Source organism: Lotus japonicus, chromosome 1, assembly GCF_012489685.1.
Source record: "Lotus japonicus ecotype B-129 chromosome 1, LjGifu_v1.2".
Classification (NCBI taxonomy): domain Eukaryota; kingdom Viridiplantae; phylum Streptophyta; class Magnoliopsida; order Fabales; family Fabaceae; genus Lotus; species Lotus japonicus.
In genome coordinates, this window is record NC_080041.1 from 53,819,149 (window position 1) to 53,845,509 (window position 26,361).

At 40.2% G+C, this 26,361-nt stretch overlaps 1 protein-coding gene, 1 long non-coding RNA gene and 1 pseudogene across 2 annotated transcripts; 1 reads left to right on the forward strand and 2 right to left on the reverse strand.

Annotated features, from left to right (window-relative positions):
- The first annotated feature begins 4,958 nt into the window (after positions 1-4,958).
- LOC130727961 (uncharacterized) lies at positions 4,959-6,982 on the forward strand. The gene is made up of 2 exons (XR_009015498.1): positions 4,959-5,330; positions 6,732-6,982. It is a non-coding gene; the product is annotated as an uncharacterized LOC130727961 (long non-coding RNA).
- Positions 6,983-19,904: 12,922 nt separating this feature from the next.
- LOC130738256 (uncharacterized) lies at positions 19,905-21,315 on the reverse strand (annotated as a pseudogene).
- Positions 21,316-21,598: 283 nt separating this feature from the next.
- On the reverse strand, positions 21,599-25,284 carry LOC130738264 (uncharacterized). Its single transcript, XM_057590211.1, has 5 exons — positions 25,249-25,284; positions 24,947-25,147; positions 24,525-24,830; positions 23,005-23,217; positions 21,599-21,852 (listed from the first exon to the last, which is right to left on the reverse strand). Exons 1-5 carry the CDS (start codon positions 25,282-25,284, stop codon positions 21,601-21,603), a joined length of 1,008 nt encoding a protein of 335 aa, XP_057446194.1. The 3' UTR covers positions 21,599-21,600.
- Between the last annotated feature and the right edge of the window lie 1,077 nt (positions 25,285-26,361).

The following is a 26,361-nucleotide window of genomic DNA, read 5'->3' on the forward strand; positions in this document are numbered from 1 at the left end:
AGAACGGACTCGCTGTTAGTAATAAACCAAGTAAATGGGGAATTCCAGGTGAAGGAACCGGCCTTGATAAAATATCTGGAGCGCGTACAGCTATTGATGGGTCGATTGCAAGAGGTCGTAGTTGAGTTCGTACCAAGGGCGCAGAATCAAAGGGCGGACGCCCTAGCAAAATTGGCAAGCACTCGGAAGCCTGGAAATAATCGAAGTGTGATCCAAGAGACGCTCGCCAATCCTAGCATAGAAGGATAGTTGGTAGCCTCAGTTGACCGCCAAGAAACTTGGATGGACCCCATCGTAGACATCTTGGCGGGAGAACCAAGTGAGGTAGTGAAGTACTCAAAGGAACAAAGGAGAGAGGCGGGACACTACACATTACTCGATGGGATACTCTTTCGACGAGGATTTAGTTCGCCCCTCCTGAGGTGTCTTCTACTTGGGAAATATGAGGCTGTTATGGCAGAGGTTCACGGGGGGGGGGGGTTTGCGCTAGTCACATCGGAGGAAGGTCTCTAGCAAGCAAAGTCCTTAGGGCAGGTTTTTATTGGCCCACGATAAGAAAAGACAGTGCAGAATTCGTGAAGAAATGCGAAAAGTGTCAAGTATTTGCAGACTTGCCCAGGGTCCCGCCGGAACAATTGGCCACGATTAGCTCCCCATGGCCCTTCGCCATGTGGGGAGTTGACCTCGTCGGGCCTTTCCCCACCGCCAGGTCACAAATGAAGTTCATCCTCGTAGCGGTGGATTACTTCACCAAATGGGTGGAAGCCGAGCCCCTCGCAAGCATTACTGTAGCCAAGATCGTAAGTTTTTACTGGAAAATAATCGTATGCCGATTCGGGGTACCAAGGGCGATCGTTTCGGATAATGGGACGCAGTTCGCAAGTAACCAAACAAGAGAATTCTGTGAAGAGATGGGTATTCAGAGAAGGTTCTCTTCAGTGGAACATCCTCAAACTAACGGGCAAGCAGAGTCGGCGAATAAGGTAATCATACGGGGTTTGAAGCGCCGGCTCTCGGAGGCGAAAGGAGCCTGGTTGGACGAACAACCGGTTGTAAGGTCCTACAACACAACGCAGCACTCAACCACTGGGGAAACTCCATTCAGGATGGTCTATGGGGCGGACGCTATGTTGCCCGTAGAAATAGACAACAGTTCTTGGCGAACAGCGCCGCGGTTTGAGGGTGAGAATTCTTCCAACATGGCGGTGGAGTTAGATTTGTCATCGGAAATACACGATGAGGCTCACATCAGAGAGGCTGCGATGAAGCAGCGAGCTGCGGCGAAATATGACTCGAAAGTGCGACCGAGGGCGATGCAGGAGGGGGACCTAACGCTCAAGAAACGAACCGGGAACACTGGGAATAAGTTGAGTCCAATCTGGGAAGGCCCTTACAGAATTTTGAAGGCCTTAGGGAAGGGGGCCTATCACCTGGAGAGCTTAGACGGAAGGCGAGTGCCACGCTCCTGGAACGCGGCGAGCCTGAAATACTATTACAGCTAAAGGATTGACAGGGAGCTGGTTTCGGCGCGAGGATGATCAGCTAGGCGCGTCTCGCGAAGATTGAAGGTTTAAAAACGAAGAAGCATATTCTTGTTCTCCATTTCGAGAGTTTGTTGGCCAAAGCGCCTAAATGGTAAAAACAAAGACACGTTCTTGTTCTCCATCTCGGGAGTTTGTTGACTATCACGTCTGATTGAAAATACAAAAATTGTATCCAGCAATTTCAATCACACTGAATTGCGGCGAGAGCTAGGTGGGAAAAATTCCCTGAAGGTGGTGATCCCAACACGACCTTGATGTCTAGGGATCGCTCCGGAAAAGCCGACACAGCTCGCCGTCACTCGTTGGCAATGTGTGCGGATAAGCTTCTTATCCTAAAAACCTCCCCGAAATATGGGCGAGCGAACCTAACTAGGCATAAATCTGGGTAAACCTATATGACCATTGGGTCCCTAACAGCAATAAGTCCTCGACAGGACAAAACTGGCGAGGCCGCACCTGCTCTTACGGGAAATATGGTGTGGACAAAGCCTCGGTTCAAAAACTGAGCAAAAGTCCTAGTTAAACAAGGCACACCATCAATGTCGTCAGACGTAATTCAGGAACAAGGGAACTATGGGGGTGCGAGAGAGAAAAACTCTAAAAAGCACTAAAACAAGCATAAAACATAAAGAAGTAAAGCTGAATCGAATAACTTGAAAGTAAAATACAAATAAAAAGTTTAAACGAAGAAAAGAAGTACTAAGCGTTACAATAACTCGAAATAGGTTAACATTATATCTTTTTCTCTTATTCCACAGCGTCTCCAAGGTCAACGCAAGCAACTTCCGGCGGATCTTCTGGACCCACCAGTCCGCTGGGGGTAACCTTCTTGAAAGCCCCCAAGAGGTCAAGGTTAATAGTAGGATGGAGGTACTTGACTTGAGCCTTGGCAACTAGGAAGTCGCGGATACGCTCATTAGCCGCCGCGTGAGCAGCCTCCTTCCTTATCTGCTTCTCCAAGGCGATGGCCTGGGCATCCTTCTCAGCCAAGAACTTGCATTTCGATTCCAAATCTGACTGGGTCTCAGCAAGTATCTTACCTTTGTCCGCAAGTTTTTCGCGCAAATCAGCAATCTCCTTGTCCTTAGCAGCAAGGGTTTCCTCCTGAGAAGCAATGATGGCCTCCTTGGTGCCAAGGTCCTTACGGAGCTCCTCGACTTGGACTTCAAGCTTCCTCTCTTTCTCGTCTGCCGTTATCTGAGCAAGCTTCGCTTCCGCGATTTTCTTCAGCATCTTCTTTGTCTTATCCACCTCAGACGCCAACTGGTTGGACAAATTGGAGCAGGTCTTGTTGGCCTGAAGGTTGGTAGCATGCAGTTTTTCCACCTCCCGGCAAAGCTTTGCAATTCCGATAAGGGGTCGAGCTTGCCAAGCCAGTTGGGCGAACAGACAGCCGGCGCGGAGAAGATTTGACACGGCTTCTTAGGCAACGTCCTGCGGGTTTTGTCTGGCCACTTCCCTCAATTTTTCAAGATAAGGATGAGAAAGCAAGAAGGAAAAAGGGTTGGTAGAAGAGCTGCTGGAAGGGTCCTTTGGGCGGTCCGAGGAAAGATTTTCCTCCCCGCCACCAACCCTAGGATAGCTAGGGGCTGATGAACCATGAGTAGTCTGGACAGATGGAGGAGACGGAGGGCAGATAGAGGACGGTGGCTGCTGGCCCGCCGTTTAGATCAGGGGGCGAGAGGTACCCACGGCTGGGGAAGCGTTCACCTCGCTGTGCTGATCGGGCGCGAAGGAATCGTGTGCGCTATCCGAAACAATGGAGTCGGGCGCGATGGACCTATCGCCCGAGACGATCAAAGGTGCAACTGGGGAGCTAGGCTCGCCTAGCTTCCTCTTCTTGGGAGAACCATTGCCCACCAGTGAGCTTCGCCTTTTCTCTCCAACTTGGACCGGAGAGGGCGCCTTAACGTTCCCGGAGAGGAAGGCTTCCAGCAGATCGACAGCAGAGAATTTCATATTTCCTGAAAAGCAAAAAAGAAAAATCATCAGAAACGAAGAAATTCGGAGGAAAGTGTGAAGAAGACGGTAAAAGGGAAAACCTAATCGGGGGGACAGCTTGGAGCCCGGAGGAGCGCCAAGTAGTTCAGTGCAACTAAAAAGGGGAAGCCGGGATAAGACCCCAATGGCGAAACTTTCTCTAGAGGAGGAAGACGTTTTGGGAGAATCGGATATGGGTTTGGGACACTGTGTCCAATAAAACGGAAAAAGGGCTCTCCCTTCCCTCTGTGTGAATGACGAGGGGTAAGCAGGGTGGACGACAACCCGGAAGTACCAGCGGGCCAAGTAAGATTCGGAACCAACCTGATAAGGAGCAAACCGTTCTCGACCCAGCGGAGGCACCAGAATGACCCAACCGTGGGTCCTCAGGGATCGAGAATCTGTTTCAAAGAAAAAGTAAGAGAGAGCAGGGGAAGGCGCCACATGAACACTACGGCAGAGAATCTCAAAGCACCTCAGATAGTATAAGACCCACATTTTTAGAATTAGAATAATTAATTAAATTCTGACTCACGCCTAGGATGCTGTGTAAGCTTGAGAGGAACTTGAACTAGAGTTTGATGATTTGTCGATTGAAACTTTATAGACTACTCAATATATGTTTAATTATGACACTATAGTCAGTTTAAAATATAGCACGGGTCGTATTCACACCCGACTAAGGTCAAGAGTGTTCGAAAAAGGTTATTTTCGCTACTAGAGCACTGTTTAAGATGTAGTTCGACAACGGCAAGAGAATAAGACCTTCAGGGTATTTTTCCCTTGACCCGTGTTCCATTACGGAACTTTCGGTTGTAAACTCGGTAGTGTTCACTTATCGGAAACTCGATAAAGTTAGACTTTATCTCCGCAAGGACTTTAAGTGAGACCCCTAACAAAAGGATTTTCTATTCGGGGCTTCTAACGAAGTTTCCATCCGCGTAGTCTAAATTCTTTCACTACTAGGAATCTTTCTTATGAAGGAAGTTTTCTCATCTGATGTCAATCGCAAAAAGTAGTTATGCGGCAGATTTTGATGCAGACTGCGTTCAAGCCATCTTGCCATTGAAATAAACTTGAAATAAGTATCGACCTTTATGGGGAGATACTTAGCTTAGATGCCCAATGTGACAACATCATATTTATTCCAATTGTCTCACGATTATTCTTTAACTCGGTTTTTTTACTCATTTCTTGGTTCATAGATCATTTTAATTTGCTCAAAGTGATCCTAATTTATATTCTACTGTTTCATAAAGATCCTCATAATTTTTAGGATAATAATATATCAACTCTATATTTTTCTCTTAACTCTACGAGTTAAATCCTACATTGTCTAAACCAATTCGTACCGGTAATTATCATCTTATAATATATATATATATATATATATATATATATATACTCCTCTACTCACCATTCTCGACGTCTTTTTCTCCCCACTTCTCTTCATTTTCGTTTCTTTTCTTCTCCTTCTAATATACTACAGACCTGCGTTGCTTCTTCTCATTCTTCTCACTCTCGATTTCCACTTCCTGCAGCGCAAGATCCTCATCATTTTTCCTCTTTTCCCTGTGTGCAAGCCACACCAACGGCCATCACCATACCACCTTCTTCTTCTTCATTAATTTATTGTAACACCCACCATCACTTTCTCCTCTTCATGGAAGCCGTGAGACCACCACCACCACCATGCTGCTACTCCACGCAAGCACCACAACCACCGGGAGCAAGCCACCAAAGGCAGCCACCACCTTTATTCTCTTCAACCTTTTCTCATCTCAATTTTGAGCTTTTGAGTTAGAGGTTGGTTTAGCTTCAAACTTTGCTTCAATTAGCTTGTATGCATGCTCTAGTGTCCGAATTGATAACTTATATGCATAGATGCTATGTTCTTTGATGATGATGTGGAAAAGGGGTAGAAATACCCATTTTTTCTCAATTCTTGAGCTTTAATTATGTTAGAGTCATATTCATACTTAGGTTCTTCACATTAGTTGTTAGTATATGTCTGAGAATGAGCTATGTGCAATCAATTTTGAGAAAACATCAACTTTGGATTTTTAGGTTTCAATTGGGCATGGAAAAATGTTAATTCACAAATGAAGTTGTATGAGTGTTTGGATGGTTTTCCTACCTTAGTTAGGGTATAAATATGCCTAAGAATTAATTGGATTCAAAAGAGAAGTTGGATTACCCTATTTTTGGAGGGGGCCGTGACCTTGTTTGTGTGTTGAGGGGAGGAAAAATTCCTCCTTTGAAGATTAGAATTGAATCAATTGATGCATGTTTTTAGGATATGTTTTGGAGTAAGCTTGAGGTTGATTTTGTGTTTAAATGATTGAGTATGCTAAGTGCTACTTGTTTCTTAAGTAAGTGCATTTTATGGCATAAATGAATGCATGATGAGAAATTTAGATTCAACTATAAGCATGGTGATTTAAAAATGAGGTGAAGCTTTGTGAAAAATTATAGAGACCCGTTCAGGTTTGAAGCATGATCAAGTTGCATGAATTGTACATGAATGAGAAAGTAAATGGCACTTTGTTGTTTAATTGCTGCTGTTTCTGTTCTGTTTTAAGTGCTGTTGTTGCTGTTCTGTTTTTAATATTGCTGTACTGTTTCTGTTTTTGCTGTAATTGCTGTTGCTGTTCAGTTTTTATTGTTGCTGTCACTGTTTCTGTTTTTGCTGTAATTCCTATTGCTGATATGCTGTAATTGCTGTTTTTGTTGCTGTTTTGCTGTAACTGTTGTTGCTGTTTTACTGTTGCTATTTATTGTTGTTGTTTACCATGTTTCGGTGATGGCATGCGTAAAAATGAAGATGAAATTATATGCTAAAATGAGTTGCTAATATTTGGTTATTTGTTGGGTTGAGTCTAAACTTGAATATGTGAAATGTGTCCAAGTGTTTTCTTATGTTCTAGGCAAGCTAAATTGTTAAGCATGTACTAGGAACATGACTAGGTTTATTCCATGAATATGATGATATGATTTGTGTTTTAAGATGGAGTCAGAACCTTACTTTATTATGTGCTAAGTGCTTATGTGTGAAACTTGAGTAGAGTCAAACTCACCCATTTGGGGTAACTCTTCCATTCGTGCCTACGTGTCTAACTCTGAAGTTTAGGAAGCTTTTTCCGACGTTAGTGAGCATTTTTAGATCGAATTGTTTCTTAGCGACTAAGCATGAATATTTTGCTTAAGGTTTGGATCGAGTTGAGCTAAGGAAGGAAGATTCAGAACAAGCAGTGAAGTTTTCAGGATAGAGGAGAATAACCCAAGGTAAGGGCAACTCTCCTAGCTATTAGCTATATGCTTAGGTGTTGAAGAATCGACAATTGTTAAATGATATTGATATGTGAGGCTTATGCCTCTGTTGACTGCTGAGGCTTCGGCCGTTTACTGAGATTTCAGTCTTATTTCTTTTAATGGATAGACATTTGCTATTTCTTGAATTAGGTATGTGCATAAACATGAAGTTATGCCAAAACCTTATGATTATATCGATTGTAAATGCGGAGTGTTATAAGAATTAGCATGTAGGACCCGACGGAAGGTCTGAGCTGCTGCTGACGTGATGGATCGAGGCTTTCTCAGGAAAGAGAACTTGGGGATGATATTGATCTTTTGACTTGTTAGATTTTGAAACGAATGAATGCATAAGACTTGATTTGAGAATAAATTCCATAATGAATTAACTCAAAATAGAACACTTTGAATAATAAAGATAACCCATTTTGAGGAAAACTTAGGATATGAAATGAGTTCGAAAATGGGAAGGGTCGAAGATTCGAGTTTCGAGGAAAGATAATGATTAGAGTTGTGAACATCATGAAGAGGAGCCGTTATGAGTAGAACCGCCATTAAGTGTAGGTGCTACTCCTTGTGTGAAGTGATTGATCAAAGGACCGACGTTTACCTTAGGGAAAAACGATAGAGACATGAACCATAGCTAGACACGTATCCGGGTGAGGACGAATCGTGGTTTGCTAGCTCTTGCATACCTGCATGACTTGATTAAGGGGCTTGTCCTTAATCCTATTAATTATTCTTTGATTAAGAGGTTTGTCCTTAATTATATTATTTATCCATCGATTAGAGAGGATGGACCTTAATCGTATTGTTTACCCCTGGATTAAAGTGGCTGGACCTTAATCCTATTAATTACTCTTTGATTAAGTGGTATGACCTTAATCATATTATTCGTTATTGGATTAAAGAGGATGGACCTTAATCCTATTATTTGCTTACGGATTAAAGAGGAAGGACCTTAATCCTATTATTTGTTTGTGGATTAAAGTGGCTGGACCTTAATCCCATTTTTGCTATTTGATTAAAGTGGTTGGACCTTAATCATATTATTTGTCCTTGGATTAAAGTGGCTGGACCTTAATCCTATTATGTGTTTGTTGATTTAGAGGATTGACCTTAGTCATACTAATTGTTATTTGCTTAAGAGGTTAGACCTTAACTCCTATTACTTGATCCTGTTATCTGTTTGTTGATTAGTGAGTATAGAGCTCATCGTGCTAGATGATTGACCGCTGAGTCGTGCGTTTCCATTAGTGAGACGTGATGCTGCCCTGGCAAGGAAATGAAGATACATCTAGGCGTAGACGGCGAGTGATGGATTGATGACTTGATGTTCAAATGATAGAGATTGACTTATGCTGTGTCTAATTATTATTCACACGCTACTTAACTATGCTAAATCAAGCTAGGACTTATATTACATTACTCTAGGAAGTTGACCCTTTCTGCCTTCTTTGCTTTGTTTGTGTTTGGGTGGTCGGCAAACTGCCAGACCCTAACAGGTGTGTCTCTGAGGAGCTGTTGATTGCTGCAAGAAGGTGATTGGACTGATTGACGATGAGACTTCCTTGGAGTGAGTGAACCAACCGAAGACTTGTGGAAGTAATAGTTAGATGTAAGGCTAGAGCCTTGGGTTGAAAAGCTTACCGTCATTGGTTGAAGCTCGTAGGGATTGTAACACCCCGATTTCGGTGGCGTCACTTTAGTAACCAAAAAGAAAGTTTAAGCGGAAAAACGTGAATATATTTTTTTTTCGTCGATAATGTAAACAAGACTGAAATAAATAAAACCCAAATGCGAAAAACAACAGAACTAATATACAATATATATAACAGCCCCCGCTGTAAGTAGCAACCTCGTCACGAGTAACCTCAAGTGACGGAAAGAAGAAAAGTGTAACGCCCGTAGGCAAAATATACAAACCAACAGGAAAGGTTAAGTGTCCGCAACACAACCTTTAAAAATGAGAATAAGTTGGCCCAATGGCCTGAAAAGAAGACCTCCTAAGTCCAACCAACTCTCTGTGATTCCCGTAAGGAAACCACACAAAAAGCTATAGGCGGGAAACTACCCTGTTCCCAAGGAAACAAATGACAGTCAGAGCTAAGACTCTACTCCTACACTAATCCTATCTCGAGGAGCTCACACCAGCACTCAAAACTATGTGCTAGCATGATCGTCGTCTGAATCAGAATCCAGAACGACCAAGTATACATACACTACCCGTCCTCCTCTCACAACCGCGATGCGCTCCGGTGCTGGACTCACGGGCTTAGGGCCCGATCCATGATCATCTATAACAGCAACGGTGGGTGAACTGGACTCTGCAGAAGTCCCTCCCACCGGCTCCTCCTCTGAGGGATCCTCCTCATCCGAAGATAACGGTGGTGGTGGTGGTCCTCCTACTCCTGGTCCGCAATGCACATCGGGTGGTAAGTTGAAACTGACAGTGCATCTCCGCAGCACTCCTGCCGTCAAGTGTCCTACCCTATCTACATGGTCCTCCATGATCCGCCCCGAGTACGTCGCTCGATGGCTAGCGGGGTCGACCACCCACGAACCGGGGTCGTCCTGGTCTATCATCTCGTATCTAATCCCCCCCGAAGGGTGGACCATTGTGAACCAGTCCTCTATGGACATCTGACAAAGGGCGTTGTCCGCCAAAACACACACAGAAGACGCGAGGGTCAACTCCAAAGAATTACGTAGATAATAAATCCAATAGGTACAGATAAGAGATAGCCACTTAGGCTTATAGCTAGAGATAACATCCTAGGGTTGCATACTCCACAATGAATGTAAACAACGGTAATAACAAATAGCATGCATCAAATAGGATTAACAAGTATCAATCACACTCAGCAACTAAGTCAGCATGCATGTTGCATGAAATGATATGACGGTTAACCCAGTTAACCAAATGCATTCCGGAAGGGATGGACATCAAACGGATCAGCCCTAACACCAGCCACGGTGGGACCATTTCGGCCCGCGTGCCTCTTACTCCAACAACAACGGTAGTCAGATCAGCAGTAAACCCGAAGGTCTGCCATTTCGGTCTGCTACTAAGAGTCGCCTCGTCTACAAGCGCTCTTACGCGGAAATCCGGTCTTATGACCATTTTGGAATCCACCGAGGTCCGAAGTCCGTCTCGTGTTAATACCTCATTAATGTTGCATGAATGCAGGATGATTAGTCAAACAACGTCTCCGGCCTCACTCGACACGTCGCCACGTGTTCTAGGTAAATTAATGTCTCTAAAAGCTTACCATAAGGTAAAGTCGATTCTGCGACAAAAGACACTTCTTCACAACAACACAATAACTCATGATGATCTCCAAATCATCCGACTCATATCCATCCGATGGTCAAAACTGCTCAACGAGCAAAGAGTATCAACATACTCGGAAACTACCTGTTTCCCGTCTTATCTCTCAGATAGCCCAACAACAACACAACTGCTCCCAAAGCACAAGAGTATCAACATACTCAAAACTTACCAAGCTCCTCAACACTTGGATCCGACGACACTTCTCGTTTTCCAAAACTAAGATTTGCATCCTAAGCTTCCTTTCGAGTTTATTATCATTATTTGAAGATTTAGAGGTTGTTTAATGTCTTATGAGGTTTCTTTACAAAATAATATCTTTTTAGTCTTATCGCAAATCTTATGAGTTTTCAACATCAAATATCCCAATTAATTCCCCGAGAATGTCTCGATCCATATAACCATAACAAGGCCCGAATCTCATTCGTCCTATCAAACTTTCCCCAAAATCTCAAAATAAAATCGGCATGACCTGCCCGCTATTCTCACTACTCAGAATCACAGATATCAGTGAAAAGACATAATTAAATCAACACAGTCAACAAACATGTCATATATCAACACATCCTAGAATAATCACGTAGCACTTAGCATATAAAACATGCATCACACATCCTAGATTACCCACTTAGCACGTAGCATGTAAGTCAATCTCAAAAACAGTCAGTAGATGAATCATCTACATTGTCAGCCGAAGCCTCAGAAAACATTTTTCCAATCAAACACAAACAAGTGCGGAAACAGTAAATCAAGTCGAAGTATCGACACCTAAGCATTAACTAAGGATTCAGTGAGTAGCCCTCACCTGTAGATTCTCCAGGGTGATCTTCGAAAGTTCCTTCACAATCAATGCCTTGCTCTTCAGGAAATTCCTCAAAAGCACTTTTAGAGCAAAACCACAGAAATCAATCACAATGAGTCAGAAACTCAGCAAACAATACTCACTAAGGTTACACGAAGTAGTATATACTCCGAGGTACGATAATCTAGCGCGAAAGGACAAGTTTTTGAAAAAGAAATTTTCCTCCTCCTCCTCTATAGCTCTCGGCCACTATTGGTAATTAGGTGGCTCAATTTTTCTTCGATCAAACTTGGTTCCTATGCTATCATTAGCCGTAACTAAGGGTATTCTAAACTCGGAAAAATTATCGGATCGAAAACTGTCGCAGGGGTATTTTGGTCATTATTTTTAGCTCAGAAATTCAAAACTGAAATTTCAAAAAGCAAATTGGATGGGGACGTCACCAACGACGTTTATGACAACTAATCCTACTAGAACTAAGCTAAGGCGATAGTTTTCAGCCCAAAGGACGAAGCTTTGCCCCAAAATGGGTATTTTAAGCAGAATTAAAACTCGACGGTAGTTTTTCGAGAATCGGCGCAGTATTATTAGCTAAACATACTCAGGAGAACGTAGGGAAGATGTTTAGAATCAAAAAAGGAATTATCAGGATAGTCTTGCAAAAACCTCAAAACTATGAGCACTGAAAGACATAGAGAAAAGCTATGGAAAAGACGATCAGAGGTAAGGATTAGCGACTATACCTCGATACCTTCAAGCAGCAACTGTTGAATCAACGATCAAGCAAGAAATGAAGAAAATCTCTTCTTCCTCTTCCTTCAATGAAGCTCGCGGCCTTGGAGAGAAAATGGTGGAGTTTTTGTGATTTTTCTCACATATATAGAGGTTGGAAAAACGCGGGAAAATGAAAGTTTCGCGAATCTGATTTTTCCGGCTTCATTCTCCGTGAATTCTAAGATAGGTTTTGGCGACATAATTCCAAAACTCAAAAGAGATTTCCTTGTATTTTAAGTGACTAATGCAAAGTCGGTGTAAAACTATTTTACCCGATAAGTTACTTTTTGCATCGAATGTCGGAATAGAAAACTTCCTTCTGAAGAAAGATTGAAATCATCAAGAGAAATGGGTGTACGCGTGTAGAATCTTCATTTGAAGCTCCGAATAGAAAAAGTCTTCATCGTCGGTTGATTTTAGGGTTTTGAACTATCAGGGTTTTAGTTTCGGCAAACTTCCGAGGATTGGAATCGGACGTTCGTAGATTCTAGAGTTTCGCCTCGAAACGATTGTCGTATAAGGAATAAGAGAAGTTCTAACATTTCTCTAAAGATTTTTGGAATTACTTTCCATCGTGACTTTAAGTGTAAACTAGCAATTTACTAGGGTTTCTGCCCTAGGTTTAAGCGTATATCGATCGTGCTATACCTTTTATCGATTTTGGTACAATCCTTAGACTTTTCTTGAACTTTCTCCTTCATAAATTTATTTCATTTAGTAAACTCTTGTTCAGGTTTTCCCTTCACGATACATCAACCCTAATCGCGAATAAGAATTTTATTCACTTGGCATAAGCTTAAAAACTTGGGTCTTACAGGGATGATTGTATTACTTACTTTGGTCTTGGGTAGGTTCCGATGCATTACTCTTCTGTGAATCTCCAGCGAGGGGATTGTAGGAAGTATATTGGACTTAGGGTGTTATCGTATTTTGAACTTTGTTGTCGGTTAAGACATTACTTCACTGTATATTTTATGTGTCTTGAACATCCGTCTTCACTCACGGGTGCTTGCCTTGTCAAGGCCGGATGTAAGGGTTTGGGTAAGAGTATACATATCAGGTTTTTGAAATGTTTTAGAAAACAAATGAAAAAAATATACCCTTATTTGTAAATCCATTTGTAAAATCATTTCATTTTATTTAATAGATTACTAATTGTGACCCCCAAAAGTTGGGGTGTTACAGATAGGTCCAGGAGCGGGGGTGAAGTTGGCAAGGAGAAACGTTGATATCGCACAGCACTTGGGTAAGAAAGGGTGAGAAGGGGAGTTTAACGCCAAGATCAAGAAACAAGTATTCATATACGAAGAAGAAGTGGGAGTACTTGGGGTCATTAAACACGCGGTGTTGCCAAGGGCGGTCTTGTCCCCGGCATTCGGTGGTACGAAGAAGGTCCTCTAACGACGGGGAATAGCAAAGCCCACCAACCCTGCGAGCAAGGTCAGAAATAGAGCCGCTGGTAGAAAGCTCTGATGGTTGATCAAGGATCCCCTGTTCAGGAGCTTCTGAGATGGGGGAAGGGAGAGTGGCAAAGGTTGCCAAGCGATGAGCTTTGATTTCCTCCGTGGAGGAAAGGGCCCCAGCAGTGGGCATCGTAAAAATGGAAGAAGAAAGAAGGGATGAAAAAACTAACCAGGAAGGGACTGTGAGAAGAGGAGCAAGAAGGGCAGGAGCTTGGAGTTTGCAAGATCGGCGAAAGGAACCAGTATGAGAGCTAGGGACGAATATGAGAACAGTTGACAACAAGTGATGAATGATGGAAAGAGGAAGAATTTAAAGGCTAAGGAGAATAGCGGTTGGGAAATCGAGCCTCGACGTGGCAAGATAAAATGATTACTCGAGGGAGTGTGACGCGGATTTCGAGAAGTGGGAACAACGCGTTAAGTGGAGGGTTACAACGGTTGAAGCTCATTGGTTCGAAATCAAATCGACAGGTTCAATTGAGATTTGAGGGGGCATTTCGGCAATAGCAGTTGAGGTTCTGCAGATTCATTGACATTTGCATTGTTTCAGCACATTACATGTGGTGTACACGCGTCAAGGCATTGTGGACTCTGGCGGCCACAACTAAAATCAAGGCGAGGGAACCAAGCGTCATCGCCGCAAGCCCGCTTGTGGACTTGGGCCGCCAAGGGAACGTGGCAAGACGTTCAAAATGTTAATTTTAAAGCTTTAATTATCAAGCCATGTTGGTCATTATTCTTTGTTGTTAGACCTCAAGTTTTAGCATTAATTAGCTTCTCATGGTCGTCGCCCTAGTTTTTCTACTTAAAGACACACTTAGCTCTCATGCTTCGAGCTCGGTGTCTTGTGGACTTGTGGACTGGGCGAGACCCCAGGGTCCCTCGCCCAGGACCGCCAACTTAGGGCGACGAGCGGACTAGGGACTTGGGCCTCCTCCCAAAGGCCTAACCGGCCCAATAGGAAGGGTTAAAGGCGCCAAGCCCAACTCCACATCTATAAATAGGGGATGAATACCAATTGTAAAGGACTCTTAGCTCATTTGAGAAATAACAAGATTGAAATTCAGTTACTTTCTCTCTCTAAAGCGGTTACGCTCTCATTCTCTCTAGAAATCTCACATCACGTTCCTTACACTCTAGGTACTATACCTCATCTCAATGTTCATGGATAGAACATACATAATCCATTCTCAAACCAATTACTTGCAGCAGTGCCAACACAGGTTAAATTAAGATCTTTCCACCAAATCGACTTCTTTACATTTGAACCATTTCCATATTTTTCTATCAAAACCCGACATCAAAGTTGACCCTGTTCGTGCAGCAATCTCAAACGCCACTTTCCAAGCAAAGCAATATTAAGACTATCCAAGTCTTTTAGACATAATCCACCCTCTCACTTTGGTTTGCAAATCTGTGACCAGCTTACCCATGCAATCGTTCGATCTACTTTGGAACCCCTCGTATAAACCTCATCATAATCTGATTGCACTTCTTGATTACCCCTTTGGGCATTCTATAACAAGATATGAAATATAGAGGGAGTGCTGACAACACACTTTTCACCAAACATAACTTCCCCCGAAAGACAGTTGCTTTCCCTTCCAAGTTGAGAGCCTATTCTTCAATCTTGAATAACGGGGTCCCATGTGGAAAGGAGCCTTGGATTACCTCCTATCGGCAAACCTAAATACACAAACGGAATTTCCATTACTCGACAATGCAACAAGGCAGCAAAACGCTCAACCAAAGACTCCGAAGTAGAAATACCTACAAGTTTGCTTTTATGAAAAATTAACTTTCATACCTGATACTAATTCGAAGCACCTCATAACGTATTTTAATGAATAATGAAGGCTTAATTGCAACTTTGTTCCCTAACGTTTATCAATTCCACGATTTTAGTCCCCCTCCTAATTTAATTACACAGATGGTCCCTGACTTTGCTGACCGTCTGCAACGTTGGTCCTGTCGTTTATTTGTTAACGGAGGAGGCTTACGTGGATGTCCAATTAGAGAGAGAAAGAAGGACTGAAGAGAGAGGGAAGCACGTGAGACCTGCAACGGTCATCTTCTACCCTCTTCCTCCTGAAAAAACAGAGCACCGTGAGGAAGATGTTTCGAAACTTGAGATTGAGCGAAAAGGGAAGAGATAAAGAACGAACGAGTCCCTTGAGACGAAGAAGAAGGTTGAATCAGTTGCTGGTCACTTTCTCTCTCCAATTCGACTTCCACATCAGCTAAGTGACCATCCACGTAAACCTCTTCCGTTAACAAATAAACGGTAGGACCAGTGTTGCAGATAGCCAGTAAAGTCAGGGACCATCCGTGTAATTAAATTAGGTGGGGGACTAAAATCATGGATTGGTAAGTGTTAGGGACCAAAGTTGCAATTAAGCCTTTAATGAACGCACATTTTGCAAATTTGCCTCCCCGGTAAATAAAGCATCATTTGCAAATTGAAGCAAAAGTACCTCCACTATATCCCTCATTCCAATCTTTAAGGGAGTAAATTTTCCAGTAGTCAGTGCTTGCCTAACAATACCATTCAATCCTTCTGCCACAATCAAAAATATGAAAGGTGCAAGTTTGTCACCCTGTCTCACACCTTTTTCCATTTTAAATTCATCAGTGGGGCTGCCATTTATAAGCACAGAAACAAAAGACAAATTTAGACAACCCATAACCCAAGAAATCCATTTCTCACAAAAATTGAACCTCCTTATCATGTAAACCAGAAAACTTCATCTAACAGAATCATATGCCTTCTTGAAATCAACCTTAAGAACAAGCGTTGTGGGGTCTTCGTACTCTTAGCCTCGTGAACAGACTCATTTGCAATCACTACACTGCCAAGCATACTGCGACCACCAAGAAACGCAAATTGATTACAGTCAATTACCTTTGGAAGAGCTTTCTTGATTCTAGCTGCCAAGATCTTAGTCACCACCTTATATAAGCATCCAACCAGTGAAATGGGCCTGAAATCATTAAGATTGAGAGGAGAATCAACCTTAGGGTGATGAATGACGAGTTTGTACCCATCATCCACCGTCCGGTTGCATGAAATTCATCAAGAAATCTCTCCATGTCATCCTTTAGAAACTCCGAGAAATCCTTGATGAGTCCAAAATTATACCCATCAGGCCTAGGGCTCTTATTGTTGTCACATGCCCAAACTGCTTCCTTAATTTCATCAAGTTCAAAATCTGATGTCAACATCTCTTTAGTGTCTCTCCAAATTGAGAACAAAATGGTGGGGCATTGTTTTTAATTTTTTTTCACTGCTAACATTGATTAAGCCGCCATAAACTGTGTTCAACTCTCCAAATTTAGAAAAAGTGACTTTCTCTCTTCTTTTTCGCTCCTCTTCTATCATATCAAACAATACACAAAATTTATTATATTTCTCATATCTTTGTCTCAACTTATCTTCTCTCTTATTTCTTTCTTCCTTCTCTATTTCCCTTCTAAATCAAACAAAGCTCAAAGTGCCCCGAATCAGAATCATTATGTATTGGATTGTAAAGTTGGTGCAAGGAGGAGGCAAATCATCTTCAATGACGGTTTAAAATGTAAATATATTTTTTTAAAAGAAAAATAAAAAAATATATATATATATATGAGGATATAGAGCCTATTTTGAATTCAAACAAAAAAGCATTTATTGAAGCATATTTAATGTTTTTTTAGTAGATTACCTCTAATAAGCAGGTATCCAAAACGAAGCCATCATCAGGAAATAAGATGCAAATATATATATATACATTCACATTTTGGTGATCATATGCTTATTCAATTATATTTTGATTAAATTTGTATATTCGGTTTAAGATGTCAATATTTATACATTCAAATTTGTGCATCAAACATTATTTATCCAAACCGGTTTTAGGCTTTTTTTTAATAATGTGGAAAAAAATTAGTAAAAGGGGTAAAAGAATAAATTTAGATTTATGGGTAGTTTTAATCGGGTGGAATGGTGACTTGGCAGGGGTAATTAGCATTCCGAGAAAATTTGTAAAAGGGGTAAAAGAATAAATTTAAATTCTTATGCACTAACGGAGTAAAGTTTTTTTACACCGTTAACCAATCAGATTTCAAGGATGTGAGAAAATCTGTTATTTTATTTTATTTTATTCATTTACGTGGAAGATCCTTACAATCTTGGTTGACGGTGTAAAAAAACTTTACATTTTCAGTGCATGATCCTTTTCCTCTAAAAATACCCGGTTTTACTCTCAAAATTATTATGGCATGACAATTCTGTTGCCGTGGAGAAATTTTAAAGTATCTCAAAAGAGGCTGCTGGAGAAATATCTTCAGAATGGTCATGTTTCCCCAATGGATAATGATAGAGTGCACGAGGATGTAAGCACGATGGGAGCACGAGGCAGTTAAACCGCCAGAAACGTGTAACGCTTGCGGTTTTTCCTGGCACTACGAACTAGTGGCGGTTTAAAACCCCCAGAAATGTGTAAACCTTGCGTTTTTTTCTGGCACCGCAAACTAGTGGCGGTTTTAAACCGCTACTAGCTGCTGCTCGTGCACTCTCGTGCAAAATCCTGTCGTGCTATATAGCACTGCTCTTCCCCAATACCCACTCAACTTTGCCTGCTTTGAAACCCACCTTTATTGCTCACCCAACTTACTATTTTAATGTTTTATCATGTCTTTCATCCGTAGATATTACATTCTCTCAAAATGAGAATACATTTAGTAAGTAAAAAATTAACACAAATTGATTGGTATTGTGATTCAACATAATCTCGTATATAAGGACTCGTTTAGTACGTCGTATTAGGCATGATAGTATAAACTTATACAATACATTATGGCGTCGTCTGGTCTTTTGATGTTGGATCTTTTTGGTTTGCACTGCTAGTTGGATCTCTATTTTCATGTGTCGTATGGTTTGATAGGATTTTGTTTAGTTGAACTTGTCGTTGCTTTCGGCTTCAAATGAGGATATCTCCTTGTGATGTAGGCTTTAGGGGTTGTTTGATGTGGTGTTAAAGCATAGTTTTATGCTTGTTGGGGTGTTTTGAGGATTTTTATTGTACTCATGATGAGAGAGGATGTTTCTCAAATTTATTTATATATACGCCCGAATCAGAGCCTGACAGTGCTATCATTCCTAACACCGATGGGTTATATGGTGAGTCGGTGGTTTCTATCGTCCCTCCTGGTCAGCGCGTTGTGCCTTTTTCGATTCCTTTGGACGTTGTATTCTCTCATTTCAATGTGCTGTCACGAGAGGAGCAACCGGCGGGGACGAAGGTTAGTGAGGTTGATGGTGATTTGGTGGAGTCTGTATCATCTGGGGGATCGGGTCGGAGAGGTAAGGGTCGGGCTTGGAAACTGCATAAGGGGAGAGGTCGACCCCTGAATAAGATGGATAAACAGGTCGTGATAGCCGAGGATAGTGACATGTCAGATGTGTTAGAGTCACCTGTAACCGTTGAGGATCGTATGCTTCTGGTCACAGAACAGGATCCAGATTGCGTTTTTGAGAGGGCGCGGCGCTTGATTGAGACGGGGAAATCTTGTGGACTTGAGTTTTCTGGTATAGATGATGAGATTCTTCAAGCTTGTGTAGAGCATCTTAGAGCTACTCATCCAAAGAAGTATGCAGTGTCTGGGAGTTTGCATTGATTGGTTTGCATGATTTCGGTTTGCGTTTTTCTTGGCGGTCTTTTTGTGTTTGTATCATTGTAGGTTGGCGTGTGTTTGTATCTTGTAGGTTGGTGTTTGTTGCTTTCGTTGTGTTGTTTTCGTTTTGCTTTGCTTTGTACTTAATCCATTGTCGAGAGGATCTATATCTCGACTTCTTGCGCATTCAATAAACTTTTTCTTTCTAAAAAAAATAAGTAAAGTCATAAAATAATTATGTAAAAATAATGCTCCCAATATCAGGATCACTATAATGGAACTTCATGGAAAACAAAGTAGATTGGCACTCATAAACATCCATCAATGGGTTAACCAAAACAAAACCATCAATGGAGAACTTTTTTTTTCTAGTTGCCATTGCAACACTTTCTTTTCTCTCGGCATTGTACTTTTCTTTCTTTCTACCACTCGGGGGTTAACCATTATAAGTGCATATTGCTTCTTTAATTTATATGGATGATATGGCCCATTTGACATTCTTTTTAATCTTAGTGATGGGCCCCTCACAAATCAAGTTAGTAATGGCCGTCTTTATTTTTTTTAAACATAATGGCCATCTTTGACATGAGGTTCATTTACTCTCTTGAGACTAAAACAAGGTTAGAGTCACATCAATTGGAAAGAATAAATAAAAACCAAGAATATCAGTCTGAACTGAACATATCAATTTCAAACTAACATTGTAATGAAAGTACGAAACTGCAAGAGCAAAATATGCATTCTGCAAACCATAAGTTAAACGCGTTGTACGTTTTTTTTTTTATACGCAAATGAATTTCATAAATAGGAGTGCAAGGGGTACTCCACCCATAGTACAACAAAGAAACTGAAAAAACCAAATCAACTCACAACCAGCACCTAATTACACAAGGAATGAACCAGCACAAATACTAACAGTAAGGGAACACTTGCTACCGGCACCTACTAGAAAGCTAAGAGATAAGGATTGTACGTAACTTGTATCTTTGTATCTTTCCTTCCCATGTAGCAAACCCAGTTGCAATACTGCACATCCTTCAAGAGGTTCAGCTAGCTCGAATTCTGTCCAGCCAATCAATGCTCTTCCGAGGCCTCTCAAACGGAACATCAACACTTCTCCTGGATTTATCTTGGAACTCAATGCTCCTGGATTTATCACTAAACTCCAAGCTTCATCGCGACCTCTCCGTTTGGTCAAATTGGACTCTTAACTTCTCTAATTTTTCGGCATTGTTGAATTTGTATTCATGAAATTTCAGTTTCTCTATCCTCTTGGCGTTTTTCCTTGGTTTGTCCCTCTTTTCAGTACTCTTTCCTGGGTGTTTCAAAGCAATCAGTGCTTCCTCTGGATTGTTCAACTCTATCTACGCTTCTCCTAAAACTCACTCTTTGGGATGGTGACTTTTCTACTGTTGATATGAATTTTCTGAGATGTCGAAGGTATTCTGGATAGAGCTCCAAATTACAGTGATTTCCTCCTTTGATCCATAAAGGTTCGTATTTCTGTTGACATAGCTCCCATAACTGCTTACCGTGAGAGCAATCAACAACCTCATCAGCAGTTCCCTGAAGAAAGTATGGGAATGATGGCAAATTAGTAAAGCTATATGAATTATGAAACGCTTTGCGCCCAAAAGAATAGCTACTAAAAAGAAATATTTACTAAGCCAAGTTAAAATATTCACAAGAATTCAATTTTAAAAACGTTGATATCACCAACAATGGCTGATATCTATTCAACTTAGATGCTGAAAAATCAGCCACAACAAACAGACTCATGCTTCTTGTGTTATCTAGTTCATGCTATGAAAAAAGTTATCCATTTATCAACCATATCATGATTTTCATCACAAATGTCAGCCCTAAAAATGCAGATACTTTAACAATATGGAGGTTGTTTGTGCAAAAGAGATTCTATTTATCACTTTGAACACCAAAATGTGCACTAAACTAATTACGACAACCATTAATGAAATTGTTCACTGGATGCCAGTTATAGGTTTACAACAACCACAAATGACAAAATAATAGTGGCCAATCCACCGCAACAAAGAGGAATACTTACATGAGTTACTAGCACTGGGCAGTGGCAGTGGGCACTTCACCAATGGAATTTTATCAATGTTCTGCACAACAATAACATAGAACTAAGTTCAGGTACATAAGCTCATATACATAATTCTGAAATTAAATAACATTTAACATATAGAGGACAATGAAAAATCTAATCTTATAAATGTCAAACCAGTAAGTCCTTTTTACAGGGTACATGACTTTCAACCCTGATAGTATAGGACTATGGAGAACAACAGCCCTAAGTCGGGGTAACCGGGCAGCAAGATCCAAAGTAGGACCACTTCCAACAAATTGACCGTAAAGGATGATGTCTTCCTGTTTGGCACCATAGTTCTCTTCAACAAAATAGGGACTGAACTCAATTTGACATTTTGACTTCATGAGACATGCAGTAATGATAAATGTGTTGAACAGAGTATATTAGTAGCATTTCATTTCCCTGTAATATCAATTGTAAGGTTCAACAATGTATAAACACTCAACAAAAATTTAAAAGCACTTTAATTTGAAAAGTCAGAGACTAGTCACACTAGCGGTTGAATAGCATATATGCAAGTTTGATTTGTCCAATATATACAAATTTGAAGAGCACTAAAAGTGTTCAGGCTCCTTACAAATTTAAAAGCTGAAACAGAATTGCAAATTTGTACAATGTGTTAAGATGTTTCATGAAGTTGTTTTGTCCAGTCGAAAGGTTCCCATTCTTTGGTAAAGCAGGCCTCTTATCACATTCAACCCGAAGCTTCTCTTGAACAGTTTTTCGTCATCAATAACATGGACGAAACCTTTGTTCAGACCAAATTCGACGTGGAAATACGGGAAATGCTCCGGAATTGAATTGCGCAACCCCTTTTGGCTTGTATCAATAAGTTTCTTTGCATTGTGCTGGCTCCACTCATCGTCAGCTTCATCAATTGCCTGTGATAAATTCAATTTAAAATCAGTGAGTTTCTAATCTGAAATGCACATGCAAAAGAATGACATAATATTAAAAAAGATAATGGATAGAATCATACAATGCCGGATTTTTTTTTTTCGTTGTTTTTTTTTTTTTTTTTTTGAAGCGGAAGTCATGGCTTGGATCAGACCAGCTCTGATACCATGTTAGATAAACTCAGAATTGTAAAAAGTGTTTATCATTGATGATTGAAAAGCTAATGATACAAGAGACTGATTATAACTTATATAGAACTCTATAGCTTGTTCAACAAGCTTAACAAACTCAAACTCTAACTGACTCAGTTGACAGCTAAGCATAACCGCATAGCCTAACTGAATTGCCAGCTCATTATAACAACCCTAGTGCTGACTGTTAGTACAGTCAGCAACTACTAAAGTGTAACTATGTACACATTCATACAATGTACCCTAATAAAAAGTGTCATCATAGTAAAAAAGAACAAGATACAATGGATCTATTACCAAAAGCACAGGAATACCAATAATCTCAAGTGAAAACTAGGTAAATTGGGTGACAGAAAAAACATCATTTAGTAAACCTTTCCTTGACCTCAACATTACTTATCTAGCTATTTTTGTTTTGGTTTAGGCTCACAAATAAGCATGAGCGGCAGTTTTAGGCTCCCTAAATCTCACACTGGACCACCAAATACAATTAGGGGGAAGAAGCCAGCAATGGCCCATGAAGACAAAAGCAGCAGTAGCAGTCAAGACTGTATAGTTAAAAGCTTTTATGGGAAGATAGTTAGAGGCACTTGCCAATGTTTAATTTGTAGCTCATTTTCTCCAAGTTAACCAATTCCAATTTCACAAAATGGAATTCATCAATCCCTTTATCAAAGTGTGATAAAAGAAACTAGTAAACGCCCTATTTGCAATTTGCACTGTATATTTGTTATTTCATCAATGAAGGACATCCCAATTGTAGATGATGTTAACCATAGTAGGACCTTAATATGTTCACAAGGATATATGTTCCCAAGCCGAACCTTAATATGTTCACAAGGATATTATTCCATTTCAAGGATGCACAAATGAAAACCATAGACTCTGGAAAAAAAAGCAAGCAATGCACAAAGTAAAACCAAGTAACAAAGTTTGGCACCTCACCTTTTTAAAGAATAAAGGAGCCTGTTTAGCAATATGTTGGGGTAAAGGAATACATTCAATCATGCAGTGGCGTCGTTGTTCCGCCAACCCTAGCAGTGTCTCAAGAAACACTACCTCCTTCCCTTGCTTTGCAAACATCGTAATTAAAGATTTCTTGAAGTTTCGAATTTCGACCCACACATTATCATCCACACTTCTTGTAGCTGATTCATGCTGTCACAACATTGCAAAAGAAAACAATTAAGAACAAAAATAACACAGTTGACATGTGGCACAAATCAACAGGCTCAAAAATCAGTTGATCCACTTTTAATTCACATCACATTTATACAAATAAGTGGTACTTCCAAGACATGCAATAACACTACATCTTACCAAGTTATTATCCTACTATCAAGAAGCATCAGATCAGTGTTGTCAAATCGCGATCGCGGAAAATCGCGGTGAGGCCAAAATCCGCTATTGCGTTTAGCGGATAGCGTCACGGGCAAACAGCGGTTAAAATAAGTAAAATATTATAAAAAAAAAAACAGCTTATCAGACATCTATTGCAATACTAGAGCAGAAACATTTGAAATGAACAAATAAAAACTGCATAAAAAACAACAGCTTATCACATAACAATAAAAACTGCATAAAATCATCATTTTTAACAACCAAATTTTAACTATTAAAGGGTGCCACCAGCTCAAATCAAATGTCAAAAGACTTAAAACAACATAAACCAAACACAAGTCTTAAAACAGTGAAACAGAAAAAGGAAATGCAACAAAAACGAATTAATGGGGAGTTAATTGGGCTTGTAGAAGGAGGATGAGAGAAGGAGAATTAGGATTTTGGAAACCTTTTCAATTCTGTCGTGATTCTTCATGATGAAGCGTAAATATAGAAAAAAATAATTAATATGGAGTTAATTGGGCGGTAAAGCAGTGAAACAGAAAAAGAAAATGCAACAAAAACGAATTAATGGGGAGTTAATTGGGCAGTTGGTGGCCCACTAGTCAAGAATTACTGAATTACCATATTTAAAAAAACTAAAAAATAAAAAAAAACGTGCAGTATTCCTGAAAATCCGCTATTTCTGTTTAGCTTCCAGCGCCGCTACGGCCGTCGCGGCCGCAATTGCGTTTCTCGCGGTGGCCGCTATGTCGCGGCGTAGCGATTGCGGTGGCCCTAAAATCCGCTACGCTATAGCGGGTCGCGGCCGCTATAGCCGCTATTTGATAACACTGCATCAGATACACATCTATTCTTATTTGTAAGATCTACTTCAGTATGTCCCTGGATGGTTCGACTCACACCATTCATTAAGTAAAGGTTCTACTAGTCATTGAGGAAAATCTTCAGATGGGAAATCCCATGTTATATCACATCACTCCAACACGAAAAATAATCTAAAACAGCACTTAACAACTCGTACTGCAGGCATTATGTTCAATGAAGAGCAAGCTAGGGCTGGTTTAAAGTAAACTGGCTGCGACTCTCAAAGGAAAACTGACAGTAGTAGAAATTAAACTCACATGGATGGGTAAAATGCAGCAATGACCAGGCACCACGAGCTGCCACTGTGGCAGCATAAGATAAGTCCAGTTAGCGATGGACACGATCAAATGCAAAGGCCGATTCGGATTCTCTAAGCATAAGAGGCAGCGCTCTTGCTGGGTCAAGAACCGGTTTCCATTTATCTTTTGCTGGAACCGGTCCCCAACAAGGGAAGAAGATAGAAGTTTGTCTGCACCAACTTTAGCCCCGTCACTTTCTTCTGGATAACCGCTGTCATTATCCTTTAGATATGGGTTCAATTCCTTCGGATTCACCTTCTTTGACTGAAAAAGAAAACAAACAACTCAGTCATTTTAACACAAGATTAAAAGATGAAGTATAAATATAGAAGGAGCAAGACATTCTAACACCTAAAGGTTGGAAATTTCCAGAGACAAACCACTTGAATAGGAACTTCCTCTGACAATTCTGTTTCGAAAAATGCAGGCCTCTTACTTTCAGGCCTAAGCATCCAAGCTAAACCCATGTCTTTTCTTGTATTACTTACGGCAGTTTCGGCAGATCTTGATTTTCTTTTAGACCTCTCACCAGAATCATCATTTGATGAAGTACCATCAAGATCTCTTTTCCTTCTCCGTATCTATACGCATGAATGCAGTAGAATACAAAACACAATGAGACCTAGCAATGGGAAATAACAGTAGCAGCTAGAAAGCATAAATAGTAACTGTACAAACAAACCTGGTCACGGGGAATGAATTTCACACCAGAAAACATTGTCTAGATTGTAGCAACGCCTGCATTGCATAGTAATAAAATAAGCAGGTAGATGCATAAATTGATAATGAATTAACGAAGAAGAGGGTAAGAAAAGTTAGGCGAAAAATCACATGAAAACGAAAAGGGCAAAAATTACTTACAACGAAAGTGAAGGAGTGAGCGTCGTGCACTCGTGCGTCCGGCAACGGTGGAAGGAAACTAGGGTTTAGCACGTTAAACCCTCAAGGAGATGAGAGTTGCTGTCAAGGTTTGGGTTCTTGTGAATAGAATGCTGAGCGGAGAGTTCTTTATTTTTTTAAAATTTTAATGGATTATAATCTCACCATTACATATTTTCTTTTATATTGTGGATCATGAGAAAGAATAAAAGGAGAAATCATGGGATTCCTGTATAAATTTAAAAACAGATAATGGTTGACTTAACAAAAAATTGTCATATAATTAATGTGCAGTAAATTTCGCATATTTTAATTATAATAAATTTATTTACTTGATGCTATATTTTATTAATTTTAATTACTAATTAAAGATACCTTGATGATGTTCACTAATTTTGGGATATTTAGAGCAGAATAATTAAGTCAGCAATTATAAGAAATTAAAGCTTTCTAAATAATTAAGTGATTAAAAAAATCTGAAAACAAATAATGGTTGACTTAACAAAAATTTGTCATATAATTAATGTGCAGTAAATTTCGCTTATTTTAATTATAATAAATTCCCTTTTCTAAATAATTAATTACGTGATTAATATGATAATTAGTAATTATTGATCATAATAATTAATTTTGCATTATATACGGTAGAAATCTAGGGCCTGTGTTGACAATAAAATTAATGTGTTGTTGACCGGGTTAAACGCATAGTAAATGAGATTCAGATTTTCAAATAGTTTTTAAAGTTAAAGGAATAATAAATGTGTTTTTTAATTAGTGTGGTGTGTTGATTAATAATAATTGTGATTTGCATGTAATTGAGAAATTATTCAAATTTCCTATGTATGTAATAGTTAGTGAATTCTGAATAATAAATAATTTGTTTAATCAATACTTAATCTTTCCATCATTTCATTTT

Coding starts and splice junctions, on each gene's coding strand:
- LOC130738264 (XM_057590211.1), bottom strand. CDS start 25,284: ATGTTTTCTGGTGTGAAATTCATTCCCCGTGACCAG. Junction 25,148..25,248: donor AATTCATTCCCCGTGACCAG/GTTTGTTTGTAC, acceptor TCATGCGTATAG/ATACGGAGAAGGAAAAGAGA. Junction 24,831..24,946: donor AGGAAGTTCCTATTCAAGTG/GTTTGTCTCTGG, acceptor TTTCTTTTTCAG/TCAAAGAAGGTGAATCCGAA.